Raw genomic sequence first — 14,910 nt, 5'->3', positions numbered from 1 at the left:
GCTTTTCATGACTTAGCACATGCTCAGATTCTTCTATTTAACATAATGGAATTTCAGGAAATAACATGCATTGCTAATTTTATTGTTTGCTGCTCTCTTACCTCATCCTGCTATAACATACAGTATAAGAATTACATGCATGCAATTTTTTGTTGTACTGAACTAATACTTACCTAACTCTGGATTAGTTCAGGTGTGTAGCTGCGTCAGCATCTGTAGGCTGCAAAGGAACAAGTAATAGGTTTATTCCATGCTGAAAAGAGAAGAAAGAAAACACAAAGTTTCGGCTGTGGAGGCTTCTTCACACCCGAAGAAGACTCCACAGCCAAAACATTGTGTTTTCTTTCCTCTCTTTTCAGCATGGAATAAACCTATTACCTGTAACTCTGGATTAGAGACATTCATAAACAGTATTAAACAAATTTCAGTGTCTAAATAGAGGTAGTAGTTCGGGTGGGTAGCTGCGTCAGCATGCGTAGGCTGCAAAGGAACAAGTAATAGGTTTATTCCGTGCTGAAAAGATAAGAGAAAAACACAAAGTTTCGGCCGTGCAGCCTTCTTCGGGTGTGAGAAAGACAGGGTAGTAAGCAAAGGTAATGTAGCATAGGAGAACAAAAGCTGGGAGAGAGGAGGAGTGAGGAGTGGGAGCAGGGGACAGAAAGAGAGGCCAATCAGGAAATGTGAAGTCAGGATAGGTAAAGAGAGGTGTGAAATGAAACCTCCAATGAATAGAGAGAATTTAGAAGAAAAGTAGTCTGTCGTTAAGAGAAGGGGGAAGGTGTGATCCTAGCTGCAGGATAATTTTAGTTTCTGTAGTCTTCCTAATGTATGATGTCTGATGTAGTCTTTCTATTTCTAAATAGAGGTATATTTTTTCATGGGATTGCTATTATAGTGTATTATACAACATATCCATCACATAACACCGGGCATTCTCATCTCACTTGAGAATTAAAGATCATTTGAGGTTTTCAGTACCTTACACTGATCAAAGTCTCTGCTACTTTTGGTTTTCTAAAAATACTTATAGCAGGTCAGAGGTTTGAAATCTGAAATACACATTATTGGGGAAAAAAAACATAAGCATTACTAAAAGTGGTCTATGAGAAACTGAGGAAAAGCACTATAAAATTATTAAAGGTACTAAAGTTTTTAAATAGCATTTACAATCATCACTAGGTACAGGAAATAATCAGTTAATTAGTTAATTGGCTATAAATGTTTCTCTGACTTTTGAGTAAAGTATGGTTTTATTCCTCAATTTTGCCATTGATTTCTTCCTGCAAATTTGTTGCAAACCTCTGTAAACCTCTGTTTACATGCATTTCCAGAAAATTTGGCGCCACCCAGGAATAGACTATTCTACAATATACAGCACTAAGTTTTGTCAAACTCAGTTTTCTTTTTTTGCCAATTTCACTCTTCTGCCTGTGCAGTCAATCTCTGAGAACCTGGAATAAGGTCTTCACTGACAAATGGTGATAGTTGAGCTTGTCATGACACACCTACACTCCAGGGTTCTGTGTTTTTTTTTCTTATTTAACCTAGCAGAATATCATTCTGTTTCCTACAAAATGTTAAGCACAAGTGGTTGGCTTATATTTACTCCATAGAAGTGTGGGTTCATGAACAGGGGTTAGAAAATACATTTGGAATTGTGCAGTTGTTCATTGCCACCCCAAACACAACGAACTCCAAATTAGAGGTGATGAGCTAAAAAAGCTATACACATAGGCAGTGGGACTTTAAAAGTTAAAAATAAAACTTTCAAAATTAGACAGGTTTGGAATTTAAAAGTTTAAAGTTCTTGGAGCAGCATTTACATTAATGATTTTCATGTTCAGCTGTAAATATCATTGTGTTCCTTTCTGTTGAATGGTATTGGCTAACTACCATGAACCATTTTATATCATTAAGCATAGCTGAAGTTTGAAAATTGAATAGAGATTGAGATCATAAAGTGAATTATTTATATTTGACTGTATGAAAGGCTAAATATCCCAGACTGCTCACTGAAACGCACTATGGAAAAAAATGGGTGTAACAGCGCCAGATGAAAAACACTCTTTGAAATCTGCTTCAGGAAACTGTAATCAGTTTTTCCACTTTTCTAGCCCTTGAAAGTTCAGGGAGTTCTGTTATTCCACAGTAGGCTTTAGCCATATAAATACTAGAATAAAGGTCACAAGCTTGCACTTGTGCCCGGATCATTAATAATTTCTGACACAGAAATGTAGAATTCACTTTTAGGGTTTTTGTTTTCTACAGCGCGTGTGGACAGTTATGGCTCAGTACCTGAGCCTTATGATGAAGATTAAGTACTGTAGATTAATGCAACTGAATTTTGTGTTGTGGGAATTTTATAAACAGATTTGGTCATTGCTTCATTCTACTTTGGCATTTTATAAACATTTCAAGAACTGAGGTTAACTTGGAAAGTTGATATAAACCGAGAGAATAAAGACATTAGGAATTGCTCCTCAATATAGTTATTAGTTGCTTCTTTCCTCTCATTGACCCACTTAGCTATATATGCACGCTGTACCATTCTGTCAAGTAAATATTTATACAAAGATTTGTCATATCTGTGTATACTGTTTATTTTTACAGTATATATATAGTGGTAAGAGACTGGAATGATCTTTTGATTGTATTAAGTCATTAATCATTTTAAATCAGTATAAAGATCTACTTTAACATGGATCCACATTTAGAATTACGTAAATCCACGCACACCTTTAACAGTTTTATTTCTGTCCTATTTATTTTGTTCTACCTTTGTGTGGTTTCACCTATCTGCACATCTACAGTCTACCTTTTTAGAAAGGTACTTAATATTTTTTTATTTTTAATAGCACAACTTTTGCCACAATTTTGAAACCATTTGTAACCATTTCTGTCTAGATTACTGGAAAACGAAGCAGTTGATTATTATTGCTTTGTCTCACAGTCGGATTTGAAATATCTAAATAAGCTACTATTTGTGAACCAAGTGTACCCCATTGGAAAACAGCAATGGCAGCAAGGTACAGTAGTAATAGCAAACATATGTGAATACACAAACATTTGTACAAATCTATATTGTAGTCATTCTGCTGTTTGATAATAGTGATGGCAGTGGAAGAAATGTTACCATCAGTAGTGTTAACGCAGGTTCAGATATGCCAGTGTGAACAATGAGATAGCCTAAAATGCTAAAGTTGAACATAAACAATGTAGTGTGAGAATTTAAAAGAAAAGGGTATAATGTGTTTTCTGCATGAGTTGTCCTTTCTTGCTACTGGCTGATCAAAGAATTAAATTCAGTATGACTAGAAAGTAAGCAGATACAACACTTGACACTTGACATATCCTCCCAAGAAGAAAAAATACAAAGGTGATTATTAAAGTTGTTTATCAGAATAAACACATCAGTCATGGCTTATGTGGTAGAAATGCCAAAGATTATTTCTTTTAGTGTTTAACATTACACAAGACCATGAGAAGGCAGTGAAGAATATTGCATGTTATTGACTAGTGCCTCAGGCATGAGTTGCAAAGCAGACACTGTGGAGATGTTGCCTGTCAGGCAGTCTATAGCAATGGTGTTTGTGATGTGGTGATGAAGTATTGCTGGAAGAGTTGCTAGTTCTTTATCGCTGTAATTGAATTGTCTGTGTTAAGTTTTTTAATGTTCTAAACATTGTGTTAAGTGTTCAAAGGCTGTCCTGTAAGGCAAGTTACCTTTATAGATCATCCCACCATGATAGGGAAATCATACAGCACTTTATTTTTTTTCTTTCTGATTCCAGTAACATCTGTTAGAAATATTTTTTTTCCTCCCCAAGAAACATATCTTTTATGAGTTCCCACATGGCCTTCCCTGACTTCCTTATTACAAGATATTTGAACTGAATTAGTTTCTTTCTGATCTCACTGTCACACTGTCATATAACCCAGTGTCATATATCATGTACAGTGTGAAAGCTGAAATCAGTTCAGATTATGTCAAGATGCACTGGAAGCACTGAAAAAAGATGTGTTTTGCAGTATAATGAGATTGAAATGATATTGTAAGAGGGGAATCTGACTCATTTTTTGTTTGTTCATGCTGAACTAAACACCCTTTGGCTTCCAAATAGTGGTTCAGTTATTATTGGTATAGCTTAATCATAACCAGTAGCTTTCATTTAGTTAAAATGTAGGTATACAGTACTGTATTTAGGCTCTTCTCTTCAATATGATTCCTGATGTTTACACAGAAGATAAAAAAATAACTATTGTATTTTGCCATCTAGTCTACAATGGGCCTTTTCTTTGTAATATTCTGTATGGCTATCTGTGCACTGAGACTGTGAGGTCCCTGTAACTGGACAATGCCTGTCATAAAGCAGGTAGGGAGGTGTGAGATTCTACAGCAGTGGACACTGGAGAGCAATGTAATCTGTTTTCATTCTCCACCAATGACTTAATATAAATTGTGTTTTGTATTCCAGAATCACAGTATAAAAGGGAAAAAAATACACAGCTTTTGACATTTGAAAGTCATTCATTCAGTCAGACTATCCAATGAAGAAGCACTTACACATTCCTATCACATAGTCCTTATCACTAAGTCCTGGAAGAGTGACTTACTGAATCACTTTTTCGATGATGACGTGATGACTTTAATGTGCTCAATGGAGTTAATTTTTGTTGATCAGGCCATGTGAGACTTTACAGATATTTTCTTCCATGAGTAAGGAAAGATGTGTCTCTTAAAACAAAGAGTTGCTAGAGCATCAAATGGGAGATCATTCTTGCTTAAGTTCATTACTTTTTTTTCTTTTAATAAAAAGCTTGTTCTTCAGTTACATTAGTTGGAATTTGCAAATGTAATGGGCTCCTGCACTGTTTTCATGGTAACCATCATCAACTAGCTTTTCAAGTCAAAAGAGAAAACAATACCCCCTAACAGAGTTTAATTTGAATAAAGATAATTAAGCTACTGAAAACACTTCCAAAGCTTATTATTATGAAATTTGAAAATATCAGTAAAATACTAATTAGACATCATGGAATTTCACTCAAAGTTTCTAAACACTTTGTTTTATTTAGTCATGTGTTAACTTTTTAAAGGTCTTAATTTTCAAAAGTATTAACAGTTACATTATGTGTTATCTTTGAAGTAAAATTATCTATGTTACAGTCTAATGTTGTGTATTTGATCAATGACCACAAGGTAAAATAGGAATATAATAATCATATGAATACTGTGTGTCATATTGTTTTAGGACCCTGTTTGGGGCTACGCTGGAGAAAGATCTGAATTAGTCCCACTTCCATGTGAAGGGTTGAGGCTCGCCTCAGATTCTGTTAGAGTTTCTGCAGTATGAGTAATTCACTAGTATTGCAGCTTCCATATGAACATATTTACAAGCAAGAATATAGAGAATGTAGAGAATACACTGGGTTTAAGAAGATCATTGATCATAATGGGGAAATTTGTTTTTGTTTTAATATAGTTCTATTTCTAAAAAGTAATTACTTGGTAATAGTGTTTCATATAGTTATTTTTCCTAATCTACCTCGTGGTCAGAGCCTCTACATGCTGTTTTCTATTTTACCTAACAAGCTGTATAAACATGATCTGTATTAAATGGTTTAAAGCAGCACTTAAGCCTGTGTGTCTTATACAAATGCTAAATATATTAAAAGGGGAAATAATGTCATACATTTTTATATGTGTGAAATTATATATATAAAACCCTTTTTGAGTAATATAAATGTATCACAGATGTCTTTGAAAGGGCTCCTGTAAAATCCCTTTGTATGATGCTGAAATTTCCTGCAATTAGTGCAGCATGTTCACCTGAGAAACGTGTGATGTGCAAGTGGTTGGCATTGGAATCAAAGTTCTCAATTTCAACTAGCCTTAAGTGTTGCCATTTCTTCAAACGATGTCGTGCTTGTGGCATGTCTGCTTGTTAATTTTTGTTGGAATCTTAAGTGTTTTTAAGATTTATGTCTGGGGCTGTGATGTTAAAGTACCATTTTGGCACTGTAGAGCATTTTCCTTGCTTAACTGATAAATTAGACGACTCAACTTGGAGTCTCTTCTAGATTGCCTTATTCTTAAAAACATGGAGTTACATTTCTGTGTAGAACATGAAAAAAGCTTCCATGTTGTGGCTACATGGCGAAACAAAATTAAATCCTCCCTTAATGTTACTGGTGCAACTAAATTTTTGTTTTCTTCTTTCTAGCTGTCCCTTTCCCTCCCAGCCATCGGCTAACAGCGAAAGAGGTTTTTGACACTGATGGAAAGCCCCGAGTGGATGTTTTGAAGGCCCATCTGACAAAGGAGGGCCGGGTGGAAGAAAGTGTTGCCCTGAGGCTCATCACAGAAGGGGCAGCCATCCTCCGATCAGAAAAGAACCTACTGGACATTGAGGCTCCTGTCACAGGTACGCTTTTGACGTGCTGCAGAAACTTTGAAATGTTGAAATGTTGAAAAGTTTAATAAATTAAACAACATTATTTCTTGTTAATTATTTTCTCCTTTTATAAGATTATCTCATGAAAATTATCACTCACATGCTATTCTAAGAATTCCTCAGTGAGCATTGGTCGTGGGAGAAATAATGTCCCTTAATGCAAAGCATATAAAAATGTTGTTGGAAGTGAGCGGACCCTGAAATACCATTGAGTCCACATTTGCACTGAATTGGATGCATAATGCATTCCAAAAATAAATGGTCTTTAGAAATTCAGTTGTAGCTTTAGTTTTTTACAGTTATTTTTAATAAGCATATTTTTATACAGTATACTGAAACCCATTAGAAATGCAATACAGTGATGACAAATAACATGTTTTATAAGTTGATACCTTAAATATAACATAGGAATTTCAAACAATCACATGTGTGGCTACAGAATATCAGCCAGAGTGGTTATGTTGTATGTACTGTACCAACACAGGCATTGCTTTCTTACAAATCCATGTCTTAATTATCTCGAGAGACAGAAGAGAGTCTGAGATGTTGCTTGAATTCTCACCTGTTGAATATCTCTGGACATGTACAGCATAACCAGCATATAGGCAGTATCTGTTGATCATGTTCTTAGTATACCATGTATATCTGATTTCAGTGTTTCATTTCCAAAGTGTGTCAATACATACTGTACATAAACCTTTGCATATACTTATTCAGTATATACTGTATGTGTTTTTTGCACTACTGTATGGGCGAAACACAACTAATGAGAAGTAAAAACTGCCTCTTAAAGTACAAATGTTAGCGTAGCATTCATTAGAGAAATTTGTAAGTCTGACTTATCCTTGTAATTATCGTTTAGAGAAAATAAATGACCTCCCTAAGGTGCATATTAATACATTTTCAGTATTTTGCTTGTGACAAATAAATAAATGTCTGGTTGTAGTAGCAATAGCTCAAAATTATAAAGTAGTAAAATACATGTTTTAGCAATATACAAGTGTTCAGTGATCCATTAGTACATAAGAAAGGCACCAATGCAGTACCCACAGAAAGTCCTCACACCCTTTCCAATGTACGTTAACACATTATATGGCCTAAAAGCCTGAAATCAAGACAAGGTTGTGGAAAGGCGAAGAGTGAGAAATGGATACAATAAAATTTCAAAGGCCTTACATATCAAGTGGAGCATAGTCAAGATAATAATTGGAAGTGAAGGGTGTATGAGACCACCAAGACACTGCTTAGATCAGTCCATTAATGCCAGAAAGGGTGAGAAGACTTTCTATAGGCGCTATAAGTGCCTGCTGTTATCGCTTTTAAAATGCACTTTCACGTAGTCTGAACTCGTGTCCTCTAGTTTGTGTTTTACTGCTGGGTTGACTTTGTTGATGTCTTTGACATTTATCAGGTCCCCCCTTATTCTTCTCTGTTCAACACAAAAAAGATTAAGTTTCTTCCGTGTGTCAGTTTTGGGCCTTAAGCTCCAGAATATATGCAGTATGGTTGGTCTTTTCTGTTTGATTGCAGAGCAGCATCCAGGTGTTCTTCACTATCAAGTAGAGATTTTAGAAAATAAGTCAGCCTTACAAACTTCAGGATTCATTTAAATCCTTCTTCAGCACCTTTGAAATGACAGTGAGAAAACAGCAAATCAGAGTTAAAAAAAATAGCATAACAATTGTTAGAAAACAAGGTTCCCTAGCTATTTTTTTTAAAAAAAAGGATTAGCTGTTGAAAGTCTAATAAAGCTGGTGAGCATTTGTGGTTGTGATTTTTGACAAGCTTTTTTGGCAGCAATTTTCTTATCTTCCATTCATGTCTTATTAACATTCAGTGATTTATTTTGGATGAAATAAACCTTAGTTATACAAATTGATAAATTCCTTTTGTTATTAAATGATAAAAGGAAATCCAGACAGCTAAAAGGTCCACATGCAATAAATCCTTTGTGCTTCATATTTGAATGAATTTAAAATGTTTACTGTATGTCTTTTCATTTACAAAAGCAAGGTAACAGACCTGCTGCCACTTTGATTTTCCACATTCATTTTTTTTTAGTCATGGACATAACTTTGGAGCTTGTTTTTTTTCATCTTACACAACTAATGCTTTATTTTTCTTTGAGCATAATCATTCTAATGAATCACTAGTTCAGGTAATGGGTATTAAAGGCAGGTAGAAATGTGATTTTTTGCTTTTTAATTTCATGTTTCACAAGTGTAAAAAAGGGAAAAGCTTAGAAAGAACATTAATATGTTTAAGGATACTGAAAAATAAATGTCAAGGGGTGAATTAACATAATCAATTGAAATTTAACATCTCTTAATGCAGTTACTATATTTACATTCACAGCCGACGATACTTAATATGTCTTAGAGCGTAACAAATAGGTTGCTTGAAAACAGGCAACAACCTCAGACGTAGAAAAAAAAGAGCTTGAGTTAGAACACATAGCTAATACTTTTTGTTTCTGAAAAAGGTGGCCATATTTGTACTCAAATCTCAGTTCTCTTAAGGCAAACTAGAGATGGGAGAATTGTTTATTTAGGTATATGGTTATGTGTTGCTTAGTTTGAATGTTTAATGTAAGACAGTGTGACATTGGCATAAGTTATTATTTTATACCTGTATATTAAATATTCAGAAACATATTGCTTTTGTTTATTTACTTTATATGAACCAATTATCCTGCAGAAAATCAAGCTATGTCTCTGGAATAAATCTGAATGACTTTTTGTTCCTGAGTTATCAGAAGTTGCCAAAAAGATCTCTTTTGTTTGGAAATCCTTCAAATCAATGAGGAAAGCACCTTTTCCCCTCTCAATATTATGGTTATAGTTCATTTGCAGCATCAGAATATCAGTTGTTTTAAGAAAATGCATTGAAAATGAAAGAAAATTTCTCCACTCTCCATCATTCAGTAAACCAGGCTGTTCTTTTCTAACTATTAAGTATACAATATTTATACTAATAATCAACACTTCTCTGTTATTCCATTCCACGCCTCCCAAAGAAAATGTTGTTCTTTTATTATTTTGATGCATAGAGTATATGATATAGAGTAGCATATACTTCCATCTATCGTTTGTGTTTGAAAGCAATAAAGAACCATAATTGAACAAACACAGTTACAAAGTCTTTATAGGAACAGACTTTTCATTATTTCTGTGATTCATACCTTATTTGAATACCTTTGAAATAATGGTATTATTTCCAAATGAAACAAATACAATCTCACCTGTAGCATAATAATCTTGAATAAAAGTATTCATTTTACTTTGTATTACCTACAGTACACAGTACAGTATATAAATAGAAAGGAATGCTGACAGGTGTTGTAGATGTTTGTGTAGACTAGTGAACACACTGTATACAGTATGTGTACAGTATCTTGGTGGCTCAAGTTAGAAGGCGGTCACTTATATTAACAGCCCTTTTTTCCTTTGGTTCATCCATCTTTATACTAGTTCTGTTTCCCCATGCGCTTTATTTTTTCTTAATATCAAAATGCTTATTCTTAGAAGCATTGTTGTTGACAAGAGTTTAAAACTGCACAGATGTGTAAAAGCAAGACATGAACTAATCCTGTTAAGTAACCTACTTCTGTAAAGGTGCTGTTACCCCATCTCTGGCCTTATTTCCTGTAAGAGGTGTTTATTTTATATTGTATCTAGATTAGTGTATATTGTATATTGTATCTAGATTGGTGTCAAGTGGTCAGACATCTACAAGGTCCTGACAGTGTGTACCTTGTTCACACTGGCCTACTTAGAGCAGTGTAAACCAAACCAGTGGATCTTCCCAAGGCCATCCAAAAGCTCTGTTGTACCCAGAGGTGGCCCTGACCTGCTCAGAGCTGTGTAAATGTGTGGAAACCAGCCCTGCAGCAGCTCATGTAGCAGATGGATGTCAAAAGGCTACATGCCTCCTTGGTAGTGTCCCAACCCAGCTGAGAAACGGGAAAGAACTCCCAAACGTGGGCCTGTCGATAAAAAGCTAAGAATCTTCACACCTTCTCTGAAGGATGCATTTAATCAAAATAGAATATGAAGACTTTAATATGATCTCCATGTGAATGTTAAAAATATGAAGTGCATACTGAGATGTAAACAAGCATTCATTAATAAATACAATGTACAAATTTTACACTGGGGAGTGAGGCAAAAATATTGACAGTGGTGTTTAGTAAAAATAGAGAAAAGCTGTGTATTGCTATTTTGCCAGTGTTACAGTGCCAGTTTCTAAAAGCACTCAGAAAAATGTGCTGTATGAACCGGTCAGAACTTCATAAAATCTTTCTGTATAATTTACTATATGGGTGTGTGTACTGTAGATTTTATTTAAAGTGATATTTCAGATAAAATGCAGATGTCTGTATTTATTCAAAAGTGTAAATATTAAATAGCTTTTTTCTACAGCTGTCTTTTGACAATCTTTTTACACCAGAGCTGATTTACAGTATATAATATCTCGTATTCTAGTTTAGAGGTCATATACATTGTAGCTTGGACCTTAGATAGCTTCATGTTCCGTCATTTGTAAATATATTATGACAAATGATAAAGACTTTGTTAACAGTTGGACCTAAGTCTCAGTTGTCAGTCCACACTGTGCAGAAGGGCCATGTTTCAATGGTAAAAAGCTTGATAAACTTGTCTTTTTTATTTTATTATTTTTTATTTTCAACCAAATACAGACAGATAAATTGTCTCAAGTATAAAAAAAATGAATCAAGCAGATCTAACAAACTGTAGATACTAGACACCATTTTGATTTCAATTTTAAGTGTTTACTCATTCCCAATAATAATCATCCAACAGTCAAACACAACAGGGCTTGTACCCATGGTCCGGAGAACTACTAATGTAATGCCCATCTATAAGAAGGGTGACAGAACTGGTCTAAGTAATTATAGAACAACAAGTGTAACTTCTCTTGCTAATACTGTATGGGTATGACAACAATTATCAAAACTAAACTACAGGATGACCTAGATGGAAATAATATTCGAGAGAATAGTCAACACGGATTTAGAAAAACTAGGTCTAACCAACTTGTTAGAGGTCTTGAACAGCCAAGGGCTGAAATAGACATACACAGAGAATATGATAAGGTGTACTGTATTTAGATTTTCAGAAGGCCATTAAAGGTAGATATGCAGTGAAATATGTGCATTTGGATTGAGAATTGTTTAATAAATTGCAAACAGAGTGCAGGTAAGGAACGACTGTTCAAATCAGGCTGTTATCAATGGAGTACCACAGGGAATCTGTAGTAGGACCACTGTCGTTTTTAATTTATGCTGATGAACTAGATTCTGTTAAAATTAGTAAACCAGTCAAATTTGCAGGTGATTCCAAATTAAAAGGGTTAGCAAATGGCTAATGTAGATACGTACAGGGTTTTGCATTTAGGAAGCCATAATTACAAAATTAAGTTGATTTTTCATCCAAAACTACAATTTTAGTAACAAATAAATCAGATATTATTTCATTTGAATAATAGTTATTATTAAAAGTGAATTCATGAATAATTAGCATTTCTCAGTATTAAGCAAGAGTTACAAGATCTTTTCTTAAAACAAAGCGGAGGATTTGTTCATGTACTCAAGTCAAGCTTTGGATTTTAACTCATGAGCTGTAGAATAGCCGCAAGTCTAATTAGCCATGTATGAAAATTAGACAATAAATTATGTATTCACTACTTGATTATTCTTTACATCAGCTCCATGGGTTGTCTTGCATCTATGTCAAGGAGATCTAATTCACACAAGAATTTCGTAAAGCCCTAGTACAGGATTTGTAATTCAAATTTGAATTTCGTGCTGTGTTTAAGCAGCTCATGCATCCAAAACATTTTTTGCAGTTTGATTGATTAGAGACAGTTGCGAGCCTTTTAAAATGTTTTTTTGGCATTGATTGTAAGATTAGTTGCATGCAGTAATTAATTTCTTTTCAGGTGTTAACAGTTAGGCAATTGTCTTATTTATCTCATAGTCTTTTGGAGCATAGCTGCATCATGGCTTGATTATCTTCATGCTTTGAATTCTTACTGAACCTGGTAAAGACAATCACTTCAACAAACAATATCAGCAATTCTATCTTAGTAATTAATTCAATTGGTGATTTTCTCAGATGTATTAGACTAGATGTTTTTCATTCAGTAGGGTTTAAATAATACAAGCAAAATTATTAAATTATCCTTTTAAGTCTTTGTGCTTATATTTGAAATATTAGTAATATTTGAAGTTTTAAAATAGTGCTGAATGTTCATTAGAATCTCAGAAATACAGTGTGAACACAGGCTGTGACAAATCATTCAGTCATGGATATGCTGGTTATACCTTAGCTCTTTTTGGCAAATAGTTTTGAAATAGCGAAGGACAGCCAGAAGTTTTCTTACCTGATATAGAGAAGTACATATCAGAGACTCAATAAATGTTTTCTGATACAAGTTGGAATTGTGCTCAAATTCATTTACACTACATACATTATATTTCCACAAAGCTTGTAATGCATGATGAAGAGATTGTTTAATGAAGGAATATTTTATGGAATGATTTGCTTTTTAAATAGCGCTTGCATGTTTTGAATGTTTTAAAAATGACTTGTAAGAAGATGTTGGGGAAATGAAGTACTTTGGTAAATGTTTTTAGTAAAAGTGAAAAATAGGCATTTAAAGCTTTCAGTGTGGGCGAGTTCAGTGACAACAAATGGCTATTTTCTGGAGCAGTGGATTTTTTTCTTCTTTCAGTTCTGATATGTTACTTATATGAAAATACCTCATATTATCCTCTCATCCATGACATTAAAATTGCATGAAGCGTAATGGAGCAAAAAGAAATGGATTTTAAGTGGGCAAGCTAAACCCCAAGACATCTCTGAAAGCATTGCACTGCATGTAAATCTTCACTGAACTTGTCATGCACACCAGCCCCACACTCCCTCCAACAAAAGTTGAAAACAGCTCATTGGAGAACTGCTTTATTTGATAATGATGCTGCATGTACAGTATAATGCATGTGAATGAATATATACAGTTAATGATTCAATTGAGCTAATATCAATTTAAAAATAATTACTTTGATCTTACCCCTGCCTTAAGTGAATCTAAATTGCTTCTTTTATGGTTTAATAAAAAGGAATTAATGCAAAGGTAGTATAATCATTCTAGATAGTTCAGGTGGGTAGCTGCGTCAGTATGCGTAAGCTGCAAAGAAACAAGTAAAGGTTTATTCCATGCTGAAAAGAGAAGAAAGGAAAAGCAACGTTTCGGCTGTGAAGCCTTCTTTGCGTGTGAAGGCTCTACACCACACCTGAAGAAGGCTCCACAGCCAAAACATTGTGCTTCCTTTCTTCTTTTGTCAGCATGGAATAAACCTTTACTTGTTCCTAATCAATCTAGATGTTTGATATGTTCCTGGGACAATTTTCTGAAACCTTGAAAAAAACTGGTAGATAATTAAATTTGATATTTTTCTTTTAATACAAACTATTATTCTTAAAATGGTTTTCCATGTTTTCGTCAAGCAAAATTTGATGCATCCTTTTTATTGTTTGAATAATATTCAGTATCATTTATTTAATTGGTAGGACTTTTCTAGCATCTCTCCACGTTTCTCTGAAGTGCCTTACATTAGGTTGTGTGTAGTGGCATAAGCCTTGCTGTATGCCAGATCTATTACATAAGCGAATTAATCCTGCACAATTTGTGGAGATGACAAGAGGTTGTAAAACACTCAAAGACTAAAAGACTGCAGGTCAAGATCAAGACAGTGAATCTCTGAAAGCATGCTGGGGCCCTTTTAAAACAAAGTGTTGAATGGTGCAAATGTTTTTTTTCCCCCACAGAAAAGCAAACACATTATTTAAAAGAGCACCCAAAGGATTTTTGAATTTCATGATGTAATGTGTTGTGGTAATTGGAAACCTTATGTGTATATATATATATCAATTTATACAAGGTTTGCTTTACCGCGTGGTTTTGCAAAAATAGACTTCTTCTCTTATGTGCTCCCTACCTAAATGGTAGGAACAACCCTTTTTATTTAAAGAATTTTAATGTTTTGTCTCCGATGGCATTGAACTACAGTATATACTGTACAATATAATTTATATGAATTAGATTGTTTTAATAAACACTCTGATACCTACAGTATATACTGTACATAAACCAAAATCTAAAAAAACACACAACTTATAATAACATTTCTAATTCTATTATGAAATTCTGAATTTAGAATGCTTGAGAAAGCAACGTATTTGCTTTGATATTCCAAATGAGACATACTATGTAGTTATTATTGCAGGATTTTTTATGTGAGTTTTTTTTTACCCCTGGTGGCTCATCGTTTCTCTCATTATGCTTTTCTGTGGGAGTTTTCTTTTGATGAAGATGGGACCTGACATATACAGATTTGCTGCAGTGATATACAGTACAGAGAATCTAGTGA

At 34.2% G+C, this 14,910-nt stretch overlaps 1 protein-coding gene across 5 annotated transcripts in view; it reads left to right on the top strand.

Moving 5' to 3' along the window:
• The window catches only part of LOC102688566 (protein phosphatase 3 catalytic subunit alpha), a 166,405-nt gene that overhangs the window by 79,954 nt on the left and 71,541 nt on the right, over nucleotides 1–14,910 (top strand). For all 5 annotated transcript variants that reach the window (XM_069189313.1, XM_069189331.1, XM_069189316.1 and 2 more), the window contains exon 2: nucleotides 6,225–6,425. In XM_069189313.1, coding sequence (XP_069045414.1) covers nucleotides 6,225–6,425 — 201 coding nt within the window. The remainder of the gene's footprint in view (nucleotides 1–6,224; nucleotides 6,426–14,910) is intronic.

Source organism: Lepisosteus oculatus, chromosome 1 (assembly GCF_040954835.1).
Source record: "Lepisosteus oculatus isolate fLepOcu1 chromosome 1, fLepOcu1.hap2, whole genome shotgun sequence".
Classification (NCBI taxonomy): Eukaryota; Metazoa; Chordata; class Actinopteri; order Semionotiformes; family Lepisosteidae; genus Lepisosteus; species Lepisosteus oculatus.
Note: the sequence above shows the minus strand (reverse complement) of the source record. Positions and strands in the feature narration are given on the sequence as shown.